This window comes from Furipterus horrens, unplaced genomic scaffold (assembly GCF_987537825.1).
Source record: "Furipterus horrens unplaced genomic scaffold, mFurHor1.1.pri manual_scaffold_8, whole genome shotgun sequence".
Classification (NCBI taxonomy): Eukaryota; Metazoa; Chordata; class Mammalia; order Chiroptera; family Furipteridae; genus Furipterus; species Furipterus horrens.
The window spans coordinates 85,028,301-85,048,890 of record NW_028327178.1 but is presented as its reverse complement, the minus strand read 5'-3'; the positions used below and the strand labels follow the sequence as shown (position 1 = coordinate 85,048,890).

The 20,590-nt window shown below is 38.5% G+C and overlaps 1 protein-coding gene and 1 long non-coding RNA gene across 5 annotated transcripts in view; one reads left to right on the top strand and one right to left on the bottom strand.

Annotated features, from left to right (window-relative positions):
* The window catches only part of LOC150003253 (uncharacterized), a 65,095-nt gene that overhangs the window by 31,264 nt on the left and 13,241 nt on the right, over positions 1 to 20,590 (top strand). For both annotated transcript variants that reach the window (XR_016512753.1, XR_016512752.1), the window contains one exon: positions 4,131 to 4,198. This is a non-coding gene — a long non-coding RNA (uncharacterized LOC150003253). The remainder of the gene's footprint in view (positions 1 to 4,130; positions 4,199 to 20,590) is intronic.
* The window catches only part of FERMT1 (FERM domain containing kindlin 1), a 40,602-nt gene that overhangs the window by 7,631 nt on the left and 12,381 nt on the right, over positions 1 to 20,590 (bottom strand). For all 3 annotated transcript variants that reach the window (XR_016512751.1, XM_090286065.1, XM_090286064.1), the window contains 9 exons: positions 20,180 to 20,282; positions 14,626 to 14,733; positions 14,075 to 14,206; positions 12,186 to 12,235; positions 5,594 to 5,718; positions 4,752 to 4,858; positions 3,394 to 3,615; positions 2,670 to 2,794; positions 1,425 to 1,566 (listed from right to left, as the gene is read on the bottom strand). Coding sequence is in view for 2 of the 3 variants with exons in the window: in XM_090286065.1 (XP_090142191.1) it covers positions 1,425 to 1,566; positions 2,670 to 2,794; positions 3,394 to 3,615; positions 4,752 to 4,858; positions 5,594 to 5,718; positions 12,186 to 12,235; positions 14,075 to 14,206; positions 14,626 to 14,733; positions 20,180 to 20,282 (1,114 nt within the window). In the remaining variant the exon portion in view is untranslated. The remainder of the gene's footprint in view (positions 1 to 1,424; positions 1,567 to 2,669; positions 2,795 to 3,393; positions 3,616 to 4,751; positions 4,859 to 5,593; positions 5,719 to 12,185; positions 12,236 to 14,074; positions 14,207 to 14,625; positions 14,734 to 20,179; positions 20,283 to 20,590) is intronic.

Genomic DNA, 20,590 nt, shown 5'->3' with positions numbered 1-20,590 from the left:
CACAGGAAAGCTGAGCCTCTGACAAGGAAAGAGGAGAGAGAAGTTTCTTTCCTGGAGATGGCCCCAGAGCCAAGGGCTGCTGAGGCTGCTGAGGCTGCTGACAGATGGATTTCCCCCCAAAACTCACAAAAAGCCAGCACTTCCACTAATCGCTTATAGAAAACATGTCTTTGCTCTCTGCGCCCTCTTGTGGCGTCAACTTTGCTGCGACCCTGGCAAAACATTTTAACTCCCAATGCGTGCGCGCGCGCGCACACACACGCAGAAGTAGAATTTTCTACACACACACACACACACACACACACACACACACGTAGAATTTTCTAAGTACTCCTTGTGTCAAAGGGTAGGGTGCTTTATAGACTTTTTAATGGAGTATAGAGGACCTGACTGAAAATTTCTCCAGTCACTGGTTCTCAGCCCTTCCCAGCTAAAAGTCATAAACTTTACGCACTAGAAGAAACGTAGTCATAGGGGTCTCAACCTTGGCTGCCCATTGCCAGCAAACACCCGAGGAACCAGCTACCACCCCTAGACATTCAGCTTTAATTGATCTTGGGAGTGGCCTGAGCAGGGGTATTTTAAAGCCCCCCGGTGATCCTCATATATAACAAGATTTGGAACCACTCCCTTGGAGTCATCTAATCTCAGGTCTTCATTCTACAAATGAGCACCCCGGTGGTTAACAGCGCTGCTGACAGAAATCCGCGGTCCTTTAAAAAAGCGTGAGTCTCTTACCATGCTGCTCCGTTGATGGTTTTCTGCTGAAAAAAAAAAGGCCAGGAGGGAAGAGAGATTCCATACCAGCAGGATACTGAGGTGCTCTAACGTCACCTAGAATTCTCCATGACATACATAGCCTTGGCCTGAACTAAGTTCCCTGGGTGCAGATGATGGGGTGCTGAGGGCGTGACGGCTCCTAGACTCAAGAGGGGAAGCTTACTCACCCCTGTGCACCTCAGTTGCTTCTCCAGCACTTTTTCCCTTTTGGGGCTGGGATGCTCTCCAAACAGGCAATGTCTGAGTCCTCAACCAGTGACACCTTTTGGCAGCCAGCCGGAGGAGGCCTTTTTTGGGATTTATTTTGGGTGACAGTTACCTCCCATGCAGTTTCTGCTAAGTAATTATCAGCCTATATTTTATATAATCCTATGCTGAGTTGAAGGAAACTAATCAAACTGCTCAGCAGTTTTGGAGTCTGTATGGAGACTAAGCCGACTAGTGGGGTTACCTGAAAAGCATTTTTGGTCTGTACTTATTAGGAAACTGCCCAGAATTGCATGTGATTATTTTAGCAAACAATTGCCACAGGCTTGTGGCTTCTGAGTTCTAAATATAAAAACAGCTCTTTACATCAGAATAACTTGCCCTTTTGAGGGCACACACAGGCTCAACACCAAGTATACCCCAAACTTTCACTTTACCTGACGGATTTCCCAATTTACATTCCATTGCTTCATATTGGTGAATCTCCATGTGGTAATTGGAATCCCAGTGGTTGCATCGATTCTAATCAGCCTATTGTATGAAACTCCCAGAATGTCATCTTTCTTACTTCCTTTAAATCTGAAAAAAAAAAAAAAATTAAAAGAAGCAACTGCTTCATGTTAAATGTTTACTCACATACAACTTCTTAAAGATAAATAATACCAACATTTCTAGATCACTTATGAAGAATGGACAATAAGGGATTAACTTTCTCTAGAAGGGCACTCTTAGGCCTAAGACCTGGGTTCCAATAATTATGGTATAATTTTAACAACCTCTGATAAATCTGCTGCCCCCCTCAGTAACTGCTGACACCAGTGACTGCCAGTGACCTTCAAAGATATCTTAGCCTGCCTGAAAGACCTGTGTCCTTCAACAGTATCTTAGTCTGCTGGCAAGAATTTAGTAACTTTTTTATTCTCAGAGTCAACTCCCCCAAAGCCATCTACAGAGATTCCCTTCAACTCCCTCCCTCCTTTTCCCCTTTAAAAACTCCTGCCTTACTTTTGTTCGGGGATGACACCTTAGGGTCTCAGCCCACCTGTTGCAGCTGGGCAAATAAACCTTTTAAACTCATGGTCTGTTCTGTCATTTCTCCTCTCACTCTTGCTGATACCAACAGGCACATTTATTGTGAGAGAACATGAAGAATGGAGAGAATTAAGGTTGTCCCTAAGACATTCTTTAAGTGAAATTGACATTAGAGGGCAGCAAAATAAGAGGGGGGTCAAATTAATTAATTTAAAATTAGCACCAACTGTGTATGCCAGGTGCCCTTTTAGACACTGAGACTATAGTAGTGACTTAAATGGACAGAAAATTCCTGACTTCATGGAGCTTATAGTCTAGCGTGGTTGGGGGAGTGGGACTTGACATGAAAGGAGGTCAGATCTCATAAAATCAATAGGTGATTTCTCTCTCTGGTTTTGCAAATATTGCTCTCCTAAAAGAACCAAATTTCCTCTCCCACCCTTGGCTAAGGTTCATGGGTATTGGCAGTCTGGATAGAGGTATGGAAGATCTTCATGAGTAGCTAAAAGTTTTGGACCATTTGTGAAAGGGCAGTATTCTAAAATAAAAAAGAGTTCTCCATTCTAGACGAAGTGAGGATACACTAGGTTCCAAGAAAGCCACTTGAAATTGAATGGAAAGTGAGAGAGGCAAGTGAACATTGTAATTACCTGACAAGGTAATAGGTAAGGCCAAATTCAGGTAGAGATTGCCATGCCTGAATGAATCGCAGCTTGGCTTCAACCAGGGACATCTGGGCTACGTTCTGGTGGGCTTCCATAATCCGGGCTGCCAGCTAAACAGAAACAAGAGACATCAAACTCTCCTTAGCATGCAGTGACTGCTCTGTAATCATCCCAGTGGAGCTCCAGATCCCCTATGAGGAAAATAAATGTGAGGCCCAACTGCAGCGCTACAAAGACAGTTCATTCTCACGGATACTCTCTCCCCCTCTCTTTTACATGCAAATCACCAGGGAGAAGCAGATACAAGATCAACCAACACCAAGCTTCTAAGGTTCATGCACATGGAGAGCTTTGGGTCCCTCTTTCTGTAGTAGTGGTGTGTCCATGGACATTGGGTCTACCTGAGTCAGTTTATCTGTTTAATTTTTAACCCATGGTTATGGAAGCATAATTTAAAATTTTAATTTGTAGGAGCTAAATCATTTTAATTAAATTATATCAAGGCATATTGCTATATTCAGTTAACAGCACACTTACCTCTAACATAATTAACAATAATTTCTTAATATCATCTAATACCCAGTCTATAGTCAAATTTGCCCATCAAATGATTTTTCATGATGACGGCCTCAATCATTTTAACTCCTCATTTTATTTCAGAAAATACAGAATTTGCTGCAAACAATCACCCCACCAAGATTAGCAGTACCTGTTTAGACTTGTGTTTTTTTGCACACCGAGGTGACACAAAACATTCGGGGTTCATGTCCATGTTTTCGAGACTGGAAGCCACTGAAGATGTTGAGCTCCGGTTTTTCATCCTCAGAAATGAAAGGATGTTGAGGACCTCTGGCTGGTAGGAGCTATCTGCCATGGTTTTGCCCTTCGATGCCAAGACGCAGGCAGCCATCCACTGGGCATATTGATTCTCCTGCAGCAAACACAGGAGGGCTGAGAAGCAAGTTCAAGTACAAAGCCATCCTGCTGGGAACAGCAGGATTTGGGCTTTCATCTTTATAATACAAAACGGTCACCTTCCAAGCATGGAAAGATTAAAGTGGCATATGTTCTGAGTGGCTATTAATTAACTAATGTAACACCCAACAAGGACTTTTGATTCCTGTGCTGAGTTTCTAGATGATAAGAGGCTAGAGAATAGCAATGTCGGTCTTGATAAATTCCTTGAATTTAAAGATCAACCAAAGACACATGCCATGGATCAGACACCTGAACACCTCAAATACTGGACAACCTTCCTTGACAGATATTTCTGTTTTCAAGTCACATCTGATCTCTCTGATTTCCCATATTATTTCTACCCTGGCCTATCATTAGTAAAGACTCTAATCCCACAGTAGGAATCAGGCCCATTGATAAGATCTGAACCAGAGTGGTGCCTTCTGTCTTTAATGTCGGTGCTCATTTTTTTTTTTTTTTTAACTTTAGGGAGCAAAGAGGAGTGGTCTCAGAAGCTGAGAGGATGCAGCTGAGGAGTAAAATTCTTCATAGCAATGGTAGGTGTAGTACATTGAATTACTGGCTTCAATCTCCACACCCTTTGCCATGTAATTTTATAGCCCCTCCCACCAGAGCTAGAGTGTAATTCCCAATTCTTGGCTTTGGGCTCAGCGGTGAGGCTTGCTTTGGCCAATGGCCTATGAGTGGAAATGACAATGTACCAATTGCAAGCCTAAGTGTTAGGAGGTTTCACACATTTCCAGTGGTCCTCTTGAATTTCTGCCATCACTCTGAGAAAAGCCTACCCAGGCAGCCTGGGACCCAGAATAAATACAATGAGCCCAACCTGCAGTGAGGAGCCAAGCTTTGACAGACCTCTGGCTCAAAGCAGATCTGCCCAGCTGGTACCAGCCTGGATTATCCACCCCAGCCTCCCTGAAGATGTTTCAGAAACAAATGTTTATTGGTATATATCATTGTGATTTTGTGGTTGTTACAAGGCAATAGCTGACTAATACAACATTGTTCTCATTTGTGGAAACACCTCAGATGGTTTCTCCTTAGGTTTAACAAAGGTTAAGTGACTGAACATTTATATGGTTTACTTACATGGTCACATCTCAGATACACTTCATTCATACCATCAGCAACAGGGATTAGTAGTTTAATTCCAAATTTTCTTTCTGCTACATTCACATCTGGTACAATTTCACAGCCTGAATAATTAAAGGCAAGGTCATACTTGAGTTCTGAAGAATGTGTTATATAAATATCAGGTGTACATCTAAAATAAAGACTTGGAACATAAGCACCTCAGATTTGGCTCTCTCCTGAAAAATGGAGGGCAAGCTGATAACATTAATGAAAGGCTAACTGAGACTTACAAACAATTAACATGGATAGAGAAAAATATTTTCTCTTGTAATTTTCTTAAATATATTATCAACTGAATTCATTTTTGAGGTTGATTTGGCTATCCTGACCCATAGGAATGATTATGAATATGAATTCAAAATAAATCAAAACACAGGAAATTCTCTGCCACACTGATAAGAGAAATGAGTGTATTGACTATAAAATATTGCAACTAATAGAGTAGCCAGCATCCTCAGAGTCACTTTCAGAAATTAGAATAGGCACTAATGCGACATTGAATTAAACATAACTGTTCTGGGATTCAGAAAACTTTTTAGGATCCTACAATGTATTATACTTATGATGGCAATCACCACCACTTCACAGACTTGGACACGCTGGGAAAGAAGAAACAGTAGAACAGAAATAGCCGTGTTTACTAAACCACACTCCAGGTCCATGCGCCGTGGGGAACGGGAGCTGCAGGCCGGCCGCCATTATGAACACGGTGCCACGCTGGCAGGCAACCTCGCGTCTTGGCTTTCATCTGCCTGCTGGCTCATGACAAGCCGCAGCAGGATGTAGAACCCTCTTACCTCTAAGATTTAACTTTTCTATTGGTTCTCCTTTTTCAAGTTCCTTATTTTTAAAGTAGGCTATAGATGTGTCTTTAAAGACAAACCAATATTGTCTGAAAGCTTTTAATATTAGCTTCTTGGGCCTGCAAATGAAAGTATGGTACACATTTAAACAGCCATCCAGAAAGGTAGGAAAGAAACATCACAAATTTCAAGCAGATGAAGACTCTTTCAAACACATGCTTTCATTTTAAAATCAATTTGCAAGTTGCCAACTCATTTCAAGAAACTAGAAATGGGGTTTTGCTATGAGATGTACAAGTTAATGCAAAAGCTCAAGAGTTAGACCCCCTGGGGCTACACTGGCTCTGCTACTGTCTGAACGTGTGACCCTGGGAAAGACATTTCATCTGCCTGGGCCACGTGCACTGTCTGTGACGGGAAGAGTAATAGTCTCCCACTCACAGGGCTTTTATGAGGAAGGAGAGAGGTAATCTCTGTGAAGTGCTTATCATAGCACCTGGAACGTTCAACTGAAGTGCTAAATAAATAATAAATTAATAATTATTAATATTATTAATCACAATAGTAATTATTATATGTAAGAAACATCCATGAATCTGTGACATCTGAAAAAGCTGTCCATGCGGACAGCAACAACCTTTTAAGTTATCATATATTAAAGTGAGCAACCTTTTCTGTAGTTTCTCTTGACCCTGGAGAGAAACCACCAGGGAATTCCCAGTGAGCCATTGAAAGCACCAAAATCTACAGCTAATCTATATAGGCACTATTATTATTAAAAAATATTTTAGGGGAAGATCTCTAATAGCAGTATCACCTGGGACCAGAAGACTTTGTTCTCTGGGTTATACAAAGTTGACAGAGCCCATGGCAGGACTCAGCTGAGTCATGAAAATAGAAAATGTGAGACCTATGGAGTAAGAAAAGGCATACAGATGGGCATAGAAAAGATACAATGAAGTGTATGTGACTCAGTGGAACAATCCTGGCCTTGGGGGAGGATCAGGGTATCTCATGGCAGAGGACTAGATTTCTACACTCAAGAATGGGGGAAAGGGAGGAAGCTTGTTAATACCACTCATATATAATTTTGATCAAGTCTTTTAACATATCAGTACTCGTCTTTCCTTAACTGAAAAAAAAAAAAGTGTATCCTTAACACAAGGATAAGGAAGAAGATGTTCACTAAAAGATAGTGTATGTAACAGGAGCATATTACCTAAAAATAATAAAATAAAATTGAAAAGCATCATATAAAGTTAACATTTCCTGGATTTAGAAAACCACTGCATTCAAATGTTGAGAGCTGTAGTTAATATAATTCCAAAGAATATATTTAAAAGATTAATTGCCTAACAATTAGATTCCCAAGCATTAATAGACTTTTCAGAATAAAATCTAAAGACCCAGCTTATAACCAAAAGTAGTAAGGTCTCAGTTTAGTCCCAGGTATTTAAATATTTCTATGCAGAATGAAGAATGGAACCCTGCTTCTCCATTTTAACTGGACTTCAAAAATATCAACAGATCTCAAATTAACCCTGCTACCTCTTCCAGTTTGGTTCACCTTTCAGGTTGTTTCTGTTTGTCCCCAAAGCTAACACTTATTGCTCCTATTTCATGTTCCAGAGGCTGGGGCAGGCCGGGTAGGAGAAGGAGGAATGGGTGAGGAATGATGTACATAAGAACACTCATGAAGCTCATAGCTTAGAGGGTAATGCACAAAATAAGTAAATACAATACAATATGGTAAGTCATATAACAAGGGTGCGGGGAGTTATAGGGGGCCACAGGGAAAAGAAATTTCAGAAGGTGGCAACTGCACATGCAAAATGCAGAGGTGCAGAGCTGGGCACCTTGTTGGTAAGAGAAAGGGTGAACATTTCTTGAACACTGACCTCATGCTGGGCATTGTGCTGAGCAATGGAAATGGGGAAGAGGAGTAGTCTCTGTGGCTACAGCCTTTCCTTGTATGGGGGATAATGCAGACAGGAACAGCAAGGCAGGCTGGGGCTGGGGTGGGACTTTGCATGTCTTGCTAAGGAGCTGTACTTTATTTTCTAGAAGAACGGTTCTTAAACCCTGGTGTTCATAAGAATTGGAAGGAAGTTTGTTAAGAGGCCCCAGGCCCCAAGATGAAGATTCATAGGCCCAGGTTAGGGCCCAGACTCTGCATTTTAAATAAGCTTTCCTAAGGTGGTTCCCCAGAGTTTGAGAAACACTAGTTTAGTAATCTCCAAATTAAACTGGGCACACTTCATTATTAAAATACTTTGAATACCTATCCCTTAACATAGAGATTTTCAACCTTTTCTTCTGACGGCACACATAAACTAATTACCAGAATTCTGTGGCATACCAAAAAAATATGTATTTTGCTGATCTGATGAAAAAAAAATAGGTATAGTTTTGATTCATTCATAGTGGACAGCTATTGTTGTGTTGGATGTCTTTTTTTTTTTTAATTTGACAATCTCAGCAGAAAAAAGGTCAGTGATCCTGACTAAGAAATCAAGTAGTGCATGTTTTAAAAATTCTTGGAGAACACTGGTTGAAAAGCGCTGCCTTAATATACTTACAATTACTTATTTGTGATATTTTGTATACAGGAGAATGCTAACCTAGGTTTACAGTTGTCATACATTAATAAATAATAATACAAGAATAAATTGTTTCACGTTCTCACAACTGTAAACCTACTTTTGCCTACCCCTGTATTTATAACATCATAATAAATTATACACATAATATACAAATTAAAAATGAATGAATATAAAAAGGTTAGTTTGTTTCAAGAAGGAAGGTTATTACTCAGGTTCATAAATCCCAGCTGAGGAAGTACTGTTGGCTGTGCTTACTAAATCATATCGTTCATATTTTAATGCCATCTATCTGTGAAGGTTTTTGTGGAAACAAAGCCACTGATTTCCATCTTCTCTGATGTCAAGCACTCATGTATATTAATCAGAATATGTTTTAAATCAGTGCATTTAAAACACACTATCACTCTTAATTTGGATGACATTTAACACAGAAAAATTCTGCTTGCACATTTTAAAGGTGTCCAGGGAACATTGTTTTCATGGGCAGTATCATTATTGGCAACACTGACAGTGAAAACATTTCAAAGTAACTTTTCAAAGTGTGCTCTTTGAGATTAAGTGTTTCTTATCTTGAAAGCATCTGAAAGCTGACTGCTCATGGCCACTCCTCATCACAGAAATGTCATAGATTTGGAAAACATTTTTTGAAAAAACAAAAATGTGTAACTCCACTTCAGGTACTTTTCCATCTGATAACCAGTGAGCCATGAGGTGGAACCAAAAAATTTTTATGGTCACTCTCCATATTACCATGAGTTAGAAATATTGTAAAGATTCTACTATATTTTAAGAGTCTTGTATCTATAAAATGAATCTCACCAATAATCTCCTGTAGCACAATATATAAGTCTGAATGGATTTCTTTGCTACAATAACTTGCCCAATTGTCTACAGGAAATTGACCAATGATACAATGAATAAATTTGACGTGTGGCCTCTCTTTAAAATGCTACTATGGAGTCATTTATGCCAAAGCAGTCTCTTCAACGGTGGTTACACCTTCCAGTTGGGCATAAATCATTTTTTTTAACTTAAACATGTAATTTAGTAGAAGGATTGTATTTTGTCTACTTTATATTTAGGGAGTTTGAAAAAGTAGAATCTTGAAGAATTGGTTATGCAGAAACTCCAAATTGACGATTATCTTCTCTTAGCACTTACTTTCAAGATATTTCCCCATCAACGAAGTCTGCTGTCCACCCAACTGTTTTCTTCATAGAAAACCTGTCTTTTCTCTCTGATTTTAAAGACATTTGCTTATCAGGGGCTGGCTGTATCAAGATGTACATTTATACTGATTTATTTTGTTGGGATCTGTAATTGCTGAATTTAAGGATTTTTGTCTTTAGTAATTATATAAAATCCTGAAGCATTCTCCTTTAATTAAATGTTTCCTTCTCCCTGATATTGTCTTCTGGAACTTGCCGTTGAACCTTCTCATTCTATTTATAGCATACTTCCCATTTCTACCTGTCTGAGCTCTCTCTTCAACTATATTTTTAAATGATGTTTAATGTACCTGTTCAATTTTAAATTTCTGTTTTTTTTTCATTTCTAGAATTTTTATTTGGTTCCTTTTCAATATTGCCTGTTCTATTTCAATTTTTACCTTTTAATTTACTTAATGATTTGAAACATTCATTTTATAGTTTCTTCAAATGGTGACATTATCTAAAATTATTGAAACTGTTAATCCTTTCGTTGGTTGGGTCTGCTGTTTTTCTTTTATGGTGGTCCATTAACTCAAATGGTTAGTAATTTTTATTTGAAGCTTTTTTTTTTTTTAAAGGGGGTTCTTGTTTTTTTGCAGAAGGTCTATGCATGCCAGATTGCAGATATTTCCCTCCAAGGATTTTTAAAATTACATTTGCTAGGGCTTCATGGATTTTGTGGTCCTAATCCAGTTCCTATTTTATTTTTTCAGGGTTCTTTTTATCATATAATATTTAAATTTAGATCTACATCTGTGTGTGGAATGGACCCTGGCTCTGAATTTTTGAGAGAGACTTTTCATTTCCCCAACCAGAACCGCAGGCTAGCATGAACTTCCTTACTGCTTCCTCTGGTTGATGGGTAGTTTTTCTAACCCTGTTAAATATTGAAGGCAGCCTTTGTGAGTTTCCACCTTTAGGCAGGGGCTTCAGTCCTGGCTCACCACCTTAAAGCTTCACCTTTGATCTCTGCCCAGGGATAAAAATTGCAGCCCCAAGCCATGAGAATCTAGGTCCAAGCCCAACTCCCTCTGTGCAGCTGAGGCTTCACTTACTGAACTAGGTTCCCTTTTCATTTCCTGCAAGGCAGGATTTTTCAGTCTTGCTTCAAGGTCAACTTTGTATTTACAATTCTTTTATTTTTATTTTATCCAGCATTCATATGTACTTATGGTAACAGAGGGATTTGCATTAGGCTGCTGAAATTTAAAGTCCATTACTTATATAGTGGATTCAGTTGATTTTATTTAGGAAAGAAAGAGCTTCAGTGTTTAAAAGAAAACAAACCACACATTGAAAATCAAAGGGTTAGATCAATGCTTTTCTACTGATAAAGAAAGGAGGCCCAGGGAGATGAAGGGCCTATTCAAGGTCACACATTCACTAGGAACAGAGCTCTGTTCTCCACTCTCCCTCCTACCTTCTCTTCTCTTTCTTTGCTTCCTCCCTCTTTCCTTCCTCCTTCATTTCTTTCTTCCATGAACTATATCAAATTCAGTGTCTTGAAACCTTTGATAGGTAAAATGCCCAGTGGCCAAATGAGAACAATTTTGTGAGTCTGTACATATCAATCCCACTAAAGTGATGTGGATGTGGGGCTTTACTCCAGAATATCTTCATTTAAAACACTTACACTTACGGGAAGGGCACTGTCATTATTTGGTTTATAAAGAGCTGCAATTGCTTAAGACAGAATAGGGCAACCTACTTTCTTTGCAGTACAATCATTAATAATTTATGAAGATGTATTTGTGGATTCAAATTATTACTATTTTTCTGTAGCTCTGACTATAACAATATGTATGGCTGCAACTATTTATGCCACAGAGGTTAAATTAATGACCTTATTGTTTGAGACCACATCCTAAGATTACATAAAAAAAGAGAACAAACCGGTAGAAACCCAGTGACAAATATTGTTACCTTTGGAGTCCTGTTTCTCATTTATACCTGATTCATTGTCCATTCTTTCTAAGTCTTTCTTTGCATCATGTATTATCAAAACCAACTTGTTTCTTTCCAAGCCAATGGACCCAGTGAAGTGTGAGTTTGTTAAGAAAAGTCAACAAACCATAAAGTGACATAAGTAACTGACAGAACTTCAAAAGGTCCTTATTCCTTTCATCCTAACACACCTTGGCACCATCGCAAACATGGCAGTCCTTTTTCCCCCCGAAACAAAAATCTCCTCTGCCTTTTCAACAGTTTCAGATTAACCTGAGGTGACTGGGGAGTTGATCAGAAATACTTGAATAGGTAAAGGTAGATAACTAAGGTTATCTCTCTATAAGCCCAGTATCCAAGTTCTAGTGACAATTGATTTTCAAAGCGTGAAAGAACCCTGAAATGGTGCCAGCGTCCTGAGCCTCCCAGATGGACTGTAACAGAAACTCCAGTCTAGCACATGTGTTCATTCTTGATGACACGGGACATCTTTATGCCACCATGGGCTGAGCATGTTCTGTGAGCCAGGCACCATGCTCAATGCTTCATATGTGTTATTTTATTTTATCTTCTCAAAAACCCAAGAGGAGGTATATCCCCATTTTATAGATCAGAAAACTAAGGCTGGAAGACAGGAGGACAATGGCCAAGGTCACCCAGCTAGGACATACTGTGGAGCTAGGATTCGGTCCATTGTCTGATGCCAAAGCTCATGCTCTTATGTTTGAACCATGAATCTGCTTAATGGATGTTCAATTGAAACTCCCGGACTTTTTACATAGAAGGCTTTGTTAAGAGTAATCCCTTTTTTCTTTAAGGGTGACTTACCTATATAATTTGAGATTATCTGCAAGTTTAGGGATATCAGTAATGTCCTCCTAAGGAAAAACAGAGAACATTTCATAAGCAACGGTGCTGATACTCTGTACCGCAACTGTCTAAATAACACAGTAGCCACTCGCCACAGGTAGCTATTTAAATTGAAACTAATTACAGTTAAATAAAATGAAAAACTTATTCCTCAGTCACACTAGCCACATATCCAGTAGTTGCCCTGGGGAGGGGGGTGGGGAAGAGTTGGGAGTGGGATGGGGCACTTGCAGTGGCTTCTGTGCTGGCTGGCAAAGTTTCATTTCTTGATTTGGGTGGTAACTTGGGTGATAATTTAATACTAATTTGTTAGGTTGTATATTTAAAAACTTTTTAATTGTATTTTTCCATTACCATTTATACCTCTTCTATGCTCTTCTACCTCCAACTCTCACCCTTCCCCTCCATAATCACCATATTGTTGCCTGTGTCCATGAGTTCTTTTTCTTTGTTGTGGGTTTTCTTTTCTTTTTTTGTTTTTTGCTCGATCCCTCTGTTCCCCGCAACCCCCCTGCCCCGCCCCCCACTGAGCTGTCAGCCTGCTATGAGTCTGTTTCTATTTTGCTTGTTAGTTCAGTTTGTTCATTAGATTCCACATATGAGTATAATCATTTTTTTTCACTTTTCTGTATGTGTCATATATCAAAAAAATAAGAAAAAGAGATTAAAAATTTGACCAAGCAGTCCCTGTGCCTACCATTCAAGTTAAACATTTGAGTTAGAAATAAGTACTTTTAGGTACAAACAAAATTATTTTACCACTTGTACACCAGGGTGAGTAACTCTAGGTACATTTAGTTTACTGATTAAGCTCTCAGAAGGTATCTGGTACAAAGTCCATTCTACAGTGTGGGTTGGTGCTTATTTTCAAACTGAAAAGCCTATTGTTTAACATCACAAATCCTTGACATAAAAATATTGAGGGCGGGAGGAGGGAAATTTTTATCTATTCTAAGAAGCAACAGTTTCCTCTTCTATGTATTTAGTAGTAGAATAAAGAACTCCAATCTCATGGGGTGGGTGTTGCCTATAAATGTGAGAAAGGGCTCTGAATCTCTACGGAATAGTGGCATTTAGTTTGTTTCAGGCACTTGTTTTTGCATAATACCAATTTCCTATTTTAAGGAACCTAATCATAAGTGAACACATAAATACATAAGAATACAGTGACTCATTTCTAATCTCTTTTTAAAATGTTAATTGCAATGGACCCACCTCTCTGAATCAATGTGATTAAACTACTACCATGATTAAAGAAATTAAACAAAAGAGTGGCATCCCAAAAATGAATCAAACAGGAGGGACATTCCAATTATAAAGCTGACATTCAGTCACATTTCATGGATAAAAAGCAACAGATGATAAAACCGTGTTACTTTTTTATGTTTTACTGGGGGTGGGGGGTAGTGTTTATTTTTTGAAGTCAAAAGGAGTTCAGAAAATTTTTATAATGTTCTAGAAAAAGGCTCTCACTGCAGTCAACCTTACCCAGTGGAAAGGTATGACTGGGTAAATAGATAATAAGGTTCTGTTACACGTAAAGCATTTCTTCTGTTCCCACAGCTACCCCATACACCAGACCGAGGGTTCTTTCTGGACTTACGTAACCAATTCCATGCCAAAAGTACTGTCATAAGTAGTAATGAAAATATCTTATAGTCCCTTACAGTAAGAGCTGACCTGACAAAAGCTAGTCAATTCTGGCTAGGTGTCAGCTTGTCAGATGAGGAGCATGTTTTCTTTTTTCAAATTCAGACAAAATATTCTCGTATTTCTAATAAAAAATTTCACCGACATTTGTCTGTCAGAACAAAGCCACAATTCAAAGTTATCAAAAAAGTTCATACCAAAGTGTTGTCCGCCTTTCCACCTTCTAGGGTCACTTCCAAATTAGAAAGTGCTGCTTCTACTTCATCGACCTCAGACTCATTTGTAAAATCCTGTACTTCAGCTGACAATGACAGTTTGCTAATGTGATACTACGGAAAAAACAGGTTTTAGAAATATTATGAGCACAAACGAACCCATTAGCCAGTTCTTCTTTTTAGGGGACAGGTCCCTTGTAAAACCAGACACCTCTTCCATGGGGATCTCCCTTCTATGCAAAGAAAATGACATTTTAATCTGAATCATCCTGAGGTTTACAATTAGTCATGTTCTAACTTGGTTCTTCTCCATCACTGGTTGAGTTTGCAGTGGGGAAGAGATAAGAATTGCAAGACTAATGCTTTACATAAGATAGACACATGTATGTATGAGAAGCATTTAAAATTTTAATTTACTACTTTCATTTTCAGTGCTTTTTTCAAAAGAGAAAAACCAGTATGAATAAAACAAAACGTAAGCAGAACGAACTTGTCTTGTCTCCTTCTAGAGAAAGGTACTGAAGTTTCCATACCTGTAGTGCTGCAAAGATCAACATTTCTTCCTCTGTGCAGTCAATTTCTTCCAAGACAATGGCCCACCTGGCTTGTTCATAGAGTTGGTTTATTCGGACAGCATCGTACTAGAGAAAAAAACAGGTATGTGTGTCATAATACAAAATTCTGGAATGACTGAGCCCATTTCTTAATCAGATGCAATCAACTTCGGTTCAGGTAACTGAAAGGCACACCCCTTGCCTTTCCATAGCCCCAGCTCTTCTTACTTCCGAATTTAGAACTTTTTCAAAATACTTCCCAGACTTTCTTTAAGGGTCCAAACTAACTGATTTTAGATTCCATTATTTCCCCTCTCTTTTATCACATTCCTATTGGTATGAGAAACAGATAGTAAAAATGGTTTATGTGTTAAGTAATACAAAGGGCAGGGGTTCCCCAGGCTGATATGCAAACTCAGTGCAATCCTAATCAGAAGCTGATAAGAGATTTTAAAATAAAACTTTATACAAGCTAATTTTCAAGTTAAGCTGGAGAAACAATGTTAAATATCCTTAAGAACATTTTGAAAGGGAACAATATTGGGAAGACACTTGCCCTCCCAGCCATTAAAACATATTACAAAGCTGCAGTAAGTAAAATGGTGTGGTACTGGTATAGCAATAGAAAATATGTCAAACACAATATCTAGAAACAGACATATATATATGTATATAAATTTAACATAAAGTAAAAGTGGCATTTTATATCAGGGGAAGAAAGAATTCAACACTGTAGTGTTAAAAATGCCTTGCCATTTGGAAAAGAATAATCCCCAAAACAAAAAAACAATCTCTCACCATCCAAAATGTATTAATTACAGATAAAGTAAAGAATTTAAATACACAAAACCACAGTGAGATACCACTTCACACGCACTGGGATCGCTCTAATCTAAAAGACAGATAATAACAAATGTTACTGAGGATATGAAAAAATTGGAACCCTTATTCATTGTCGGTGGAAATATAAAATGGTGCAGCCTCAGTGGGAAACAGTTTGGCAGGTCCTCAAAAAGTTAAACATAGAATATGATCTAGCAATTTCATTTGTAAGTATTAAAAAAAGTGAAAAAGAGAGACTCAAATAGATACTTGTACACCAATGTTCATTGCAGCATTATTTACAATAGCCAAAAGGCAGAAGTAACCCCAAAGCCCATCAATGGATGAATCAACAAACAAAATGTAGTATATATATACAACGGGATATTATCTAGCCTTAAGGAAATTTTCATGCATATTACAACATATAAGACATTATGCTTAGTGAAATTAGCTAGACACAAAAGGACAAGTATTGCATGATTCTACTTATGTGAAGTACCTAGAACAGGAAAGTCAGAGACAGGAAGTAGAAGAGACGTTGTGAGGGTCTGGAGGAAGGGGTTAAAGGCAGAGTTATTGTTTAATGGGTACAGAGTTTCTGTGTAGGGTGATAAAAAAAGTTCTGGAAATGGACAGTGGTGTGATAGTTGCATAACATTGTGAATGTACTTAATGCCATTGAATTGTGAACATAAAAATGGTTAAAATGGCAAATGTTTTGTATGTTTTTACTACAATTTAAAAAAAGTTAAAGAAAATAACCTCCAAACTTGTACATGAATAATCATAGCAGCATTATTCATAATAGCCCCAAAGTAAAAACAATCCAAATGTCTACCAACTGATGACTAAATAAAATGTGGTACATACATACAATGTGATATTATTTTATGATAAAAAGAAATGAAATACTGATACATGGTACAATACATGGATGGACCTTGAAAATATGCTAAGTGAAAGAAACTAGTCACAAAGTGCCACATATTGTATAACTCCATTTATACAAAATGTCCAGAATAGAGACAGAAGTAGACTGATGGTTACTTAGGGCTGGGAGAGTTGGAGGGGAATGATTCCTAATGGATAATGGTTTTTTTGTTAGGATGATAAAGATGTTTTATAATTAGATAGTGGTGATAATTTCTAGAAAAGAAAAACCACCAAGCAACCAATCTCTGCCTCCCCTTCCGAAATAAGGCCACTCCTTTAATTCACAGTTGAAAGACAAAGATCTAAATAGTATATGCAGCTGCTGAAATTTGAATTGGGCTAACAACTGTCCTATCTGTTCTGTCCATCTGTCTACCTATCTGTATATCCATCCATCCATTCATCCATCCATTTCTCTCTCTCTCTCTCTCTCTCTCTCTCTCTCTCTCTCTCTCTCTCTCTCTCTCTCTCTCTCTCTCTCTCTCTCTGGCAATCAGACACAGTGCTACAATTCTAATGCTGTAGAAGTCTTAGAGTAAGTTAAGTCACCAAATAAGGCTTTTCTCTCAAATGCAGTCACTAACGATTTAAAAATAAAAGCTTCCACACCTAAACATACTGAAATCCACCCACCCACAGCCAAATAAAACAATTCTTTGAAAGCCTATTGCTTAAACAAAAGTCACCTACATTAGAAGAACAGAATCTACAAGAAGGTGTCAAGGCCACATTCAGGATGAGCCCTGTTCTCACCCAGGAGCACGGCGTTTCTTCGTGGCCTCCAGCAGAGCTCTGGGTTTCCTCTTAGGAGGCTTGTTCACATTCCCATGGAGGCTCTGGGACATCACAAGGTCCTGGGTCCTTCACAGGGCAGCCATTAACAGGGATCCTAACAGGTCTTTTTCTCCCCAAGAACTCTTCAGTGGTTTCAGGGACTTAGAAGCAAACTTCTCTTGGTGAAGATTGGCTGCTCCAACCCTCTTCTGGGTCCTAGACTTCTTCTCCCAGCTAACTGAAAACAGAAACCCCAGGCTAGAAGCACATGGCTCCTGCCACCTGCACTCCTGGAATCCCTGTTTCTCCAACAGTGCAATCTAATAACAAGGCCTACCTCCCAGAGTTCTCATGCTCTCGAGGGGCTACTATTTAGATCTAATCACTTAAGACTCCCCATTAGATGGGGAGCAGCTTTCAGCATCCTCCAGGCCTCTTCTTAAAGCTGCTGTGCCTCCTCTTTAATGAACATTTAAAAAATACTATGAACTACTGAAGGTATAGATTTTTAATTCACATTTCAAATGCATTTAAATGGGGCAAAAAGTATATAATGAAGGAATTTATTTTGAATGAATTATAAAGAAACAAAAGGTTAGTCTCTCTCCCTTCCTCATTCCCTACAAATACTGGTTGCTTTTCGGACTGTTTTGTACCTTGCTCTTTTTTATTCAATAATATACCCTGAATATGTTCCATGTCGAAAGAAGACTGATTCATTCTTCTTAAGAACACCACTATATGGATGGACCATAATGTATTTAACTAGTTCCCTGTTGATGGATGTTTAGGTGGTTTCCGATCTTTTCCTAAAATCAGCAATGTAGTAATAACTGTTCTTGTACATAGACATATCAATTTACACATGCGAGTATAATTGTGGTATAAATACCAAGGGGTGAATTTGCTAGGTCAAAGGTATGTAGAATTGTAATTCCGATTGATATTGCCCAATTGCCTTCCACAGAGGCTAATTAATTTGTACTTTGACATACAAGCAGTACACAAGCAGGCCTGCTCTCCCACAGTCTTGCCAAGACAGTGCATGAAACTTTTTGATGTTTGCCAGTAGAAGGCTAAGGGCCATTGCAGTTTCTTTCCTATTAGCCATGTGTTCATATCCTCTGCTCATTAGTCTATTGGGCTGTTAGTCTTTTTATTATTGATATGTAGGAGCTCTCTATATAGTAGGGAAATTAGCTTTTTGTTTATAGTCTGTGTTGCAAAGATTTTTTTACTTTGTTTATAGTTTTTTGCTAGGCATAAAATGTTCATTTTGAAAATTACTTTGATTACCATAGTTCAATATAACTGTTTCATTTTGTAATCCTGTGCACTTTAGTTCATTAATTTGAAAACCTTATTCTAACATCCAGCAGTTTGGGGTTCTAGAATATTAGTTTAGTTCTTGATACACAGCAGTTGCTCAATAAATAAATAAGAGTATAAGTTAGAATAGATACTATAAGGCCAAATTACTTACTTAGCAATTAGGCAACTCATGAGTATGTTTTACGTATGGATTATCTAGTTTCAGAAAAAAGTTTAAGGCATTTATTAGAATATATAGCATCATATTGTAATAACTATGTATGATCCCAGGTGGGCATTAGACTTGTTGGAGGAATCACTTCATAAATTATATAAATGTCTAACCACTATGTGGTACAACTGAAACTAATGTAAAATAATATTGAATGTTAACTATAAGTGAAAAAAAGAATATATAGCATATAACAAGATAACTTAAATTGATTAGGAATTGAGCAAAGAAAGAGTGAAGTTGAGTCAGTAATGAGACGTCATAAGTAAAATGACATAAAATGTACGAATTTGGTTCTAGCAGACAATGCAAAAAAAAAAAAAAAAAAAAAAAAGAAACCTGGGCAATTATATAATTCACAGTGCCCTTAAAAAAATAAACACAATTATTTAAGAAAAAGGACACCGTAATTTCTCCTAAGGGTTTTCCCAAAGTAGATCCCCAAATCACTCTTTTGCTGGGATTCACTGGAAGGCACGCACCCCTGACACAAGCGAGGCCCATGGGTATGAAGTTGGATCTAAACCAAAGACTGAGCAGGAGCTCCAAAAGATGACAAGGAATAAGGCTTATTTTGAAGGGGATGCCATAAGGGAAGCAGTGGGAACCAAGATGGACCTCTGAAGACCAGACTTAGATCAGGACCAAGGAGAAGACAGTGCCACAAGAGGCAATGACACAGCTGTGAGTGGGAGAGGGGTCTGCATAGAACAGGTGGCCTGAAGCAAGCTGGCTAAGTCAGTACTCAGCAGCAAGTACGTGGGACACGAAGCACAAACCTGGATTGGAACAATACAATGAAACCACTGTGTGCACTCAGAGAAGCAGTGACCATGTATATTTTCTACGTTTGGCCATTTATCTGCTGACTTACAACTGCACAATAGGGCAAATCAGGGGCAGGGGGAGCCTGGAGTTCAGAGGACTTACCACCCAGTTGCCCCAGTAAACTTCAGGTGGGAGGTGTGCACTTCAAATGGGATCTGGTGGCTAGCTGGGTCTTTATTTATATAGAGGACCCCTCTTTCTCTTTACCAAAGACTTTTCAGCACTGCCATGGGGAGTCTGCTGTGCACCATCATGGGGTCCTGGTTCATTTATAAGAACCTGCTCTTAACCTGGGTCCAATGCCTTCCTTCCTAAGCACTAGGGACTCTGATTCTGTGAGCTGCTCACTTCTTGTTCCTTCATTCCTGTGAATGGAGAGGGATGGCATGCACCTTGCTGGGCATGAAGACCCTTAGAGACTACCACTCGCTTAGGGGCAGCTGACCATGCTTGCTAAAACCCAAAAGGTGAAAATCAGAGGCCAGAATACATTTGCCTGCCTAACTCTGCAGAGCTAAACAGAAGATTACACAAATTAATCCTAACTTTGATGACTAAATGACTCAGTTGTACACTTCCATGGATTCACATTTTAAAAAAGAGAGAGAGAATAGAGAAAGAGTATCTTACTTTGGGATTTAAGTCAAAGAATTTGTAGTATTTAAATCGTAACAGCAGTTGCTCCTCCTCCTGGATGCCTTGTTCCATAAGGGAACGCGAGGAGTCTAGCCAACTGGAAAACAACAGGATGAATTATAAAAGTCAATCAGTTTCATACATATACATTACAGCATTATATAATATGCTTACATGTCACATTATATAATAGATGTTAAATAAAAATGTATCATGTTATATGTATGTTTATATTATACATATACACATATCTCCTTGAACAAAGTCTGAGTAAGTAATATGACCAAAAACCAGCAAAGCAGAGGATTTGAGCTTATATCTATATTTTATCTTAGTTTTCCCAGTGCCATATATATACATGTATGTATACGTATATATATACATACATTGACACTTTAATCCAGT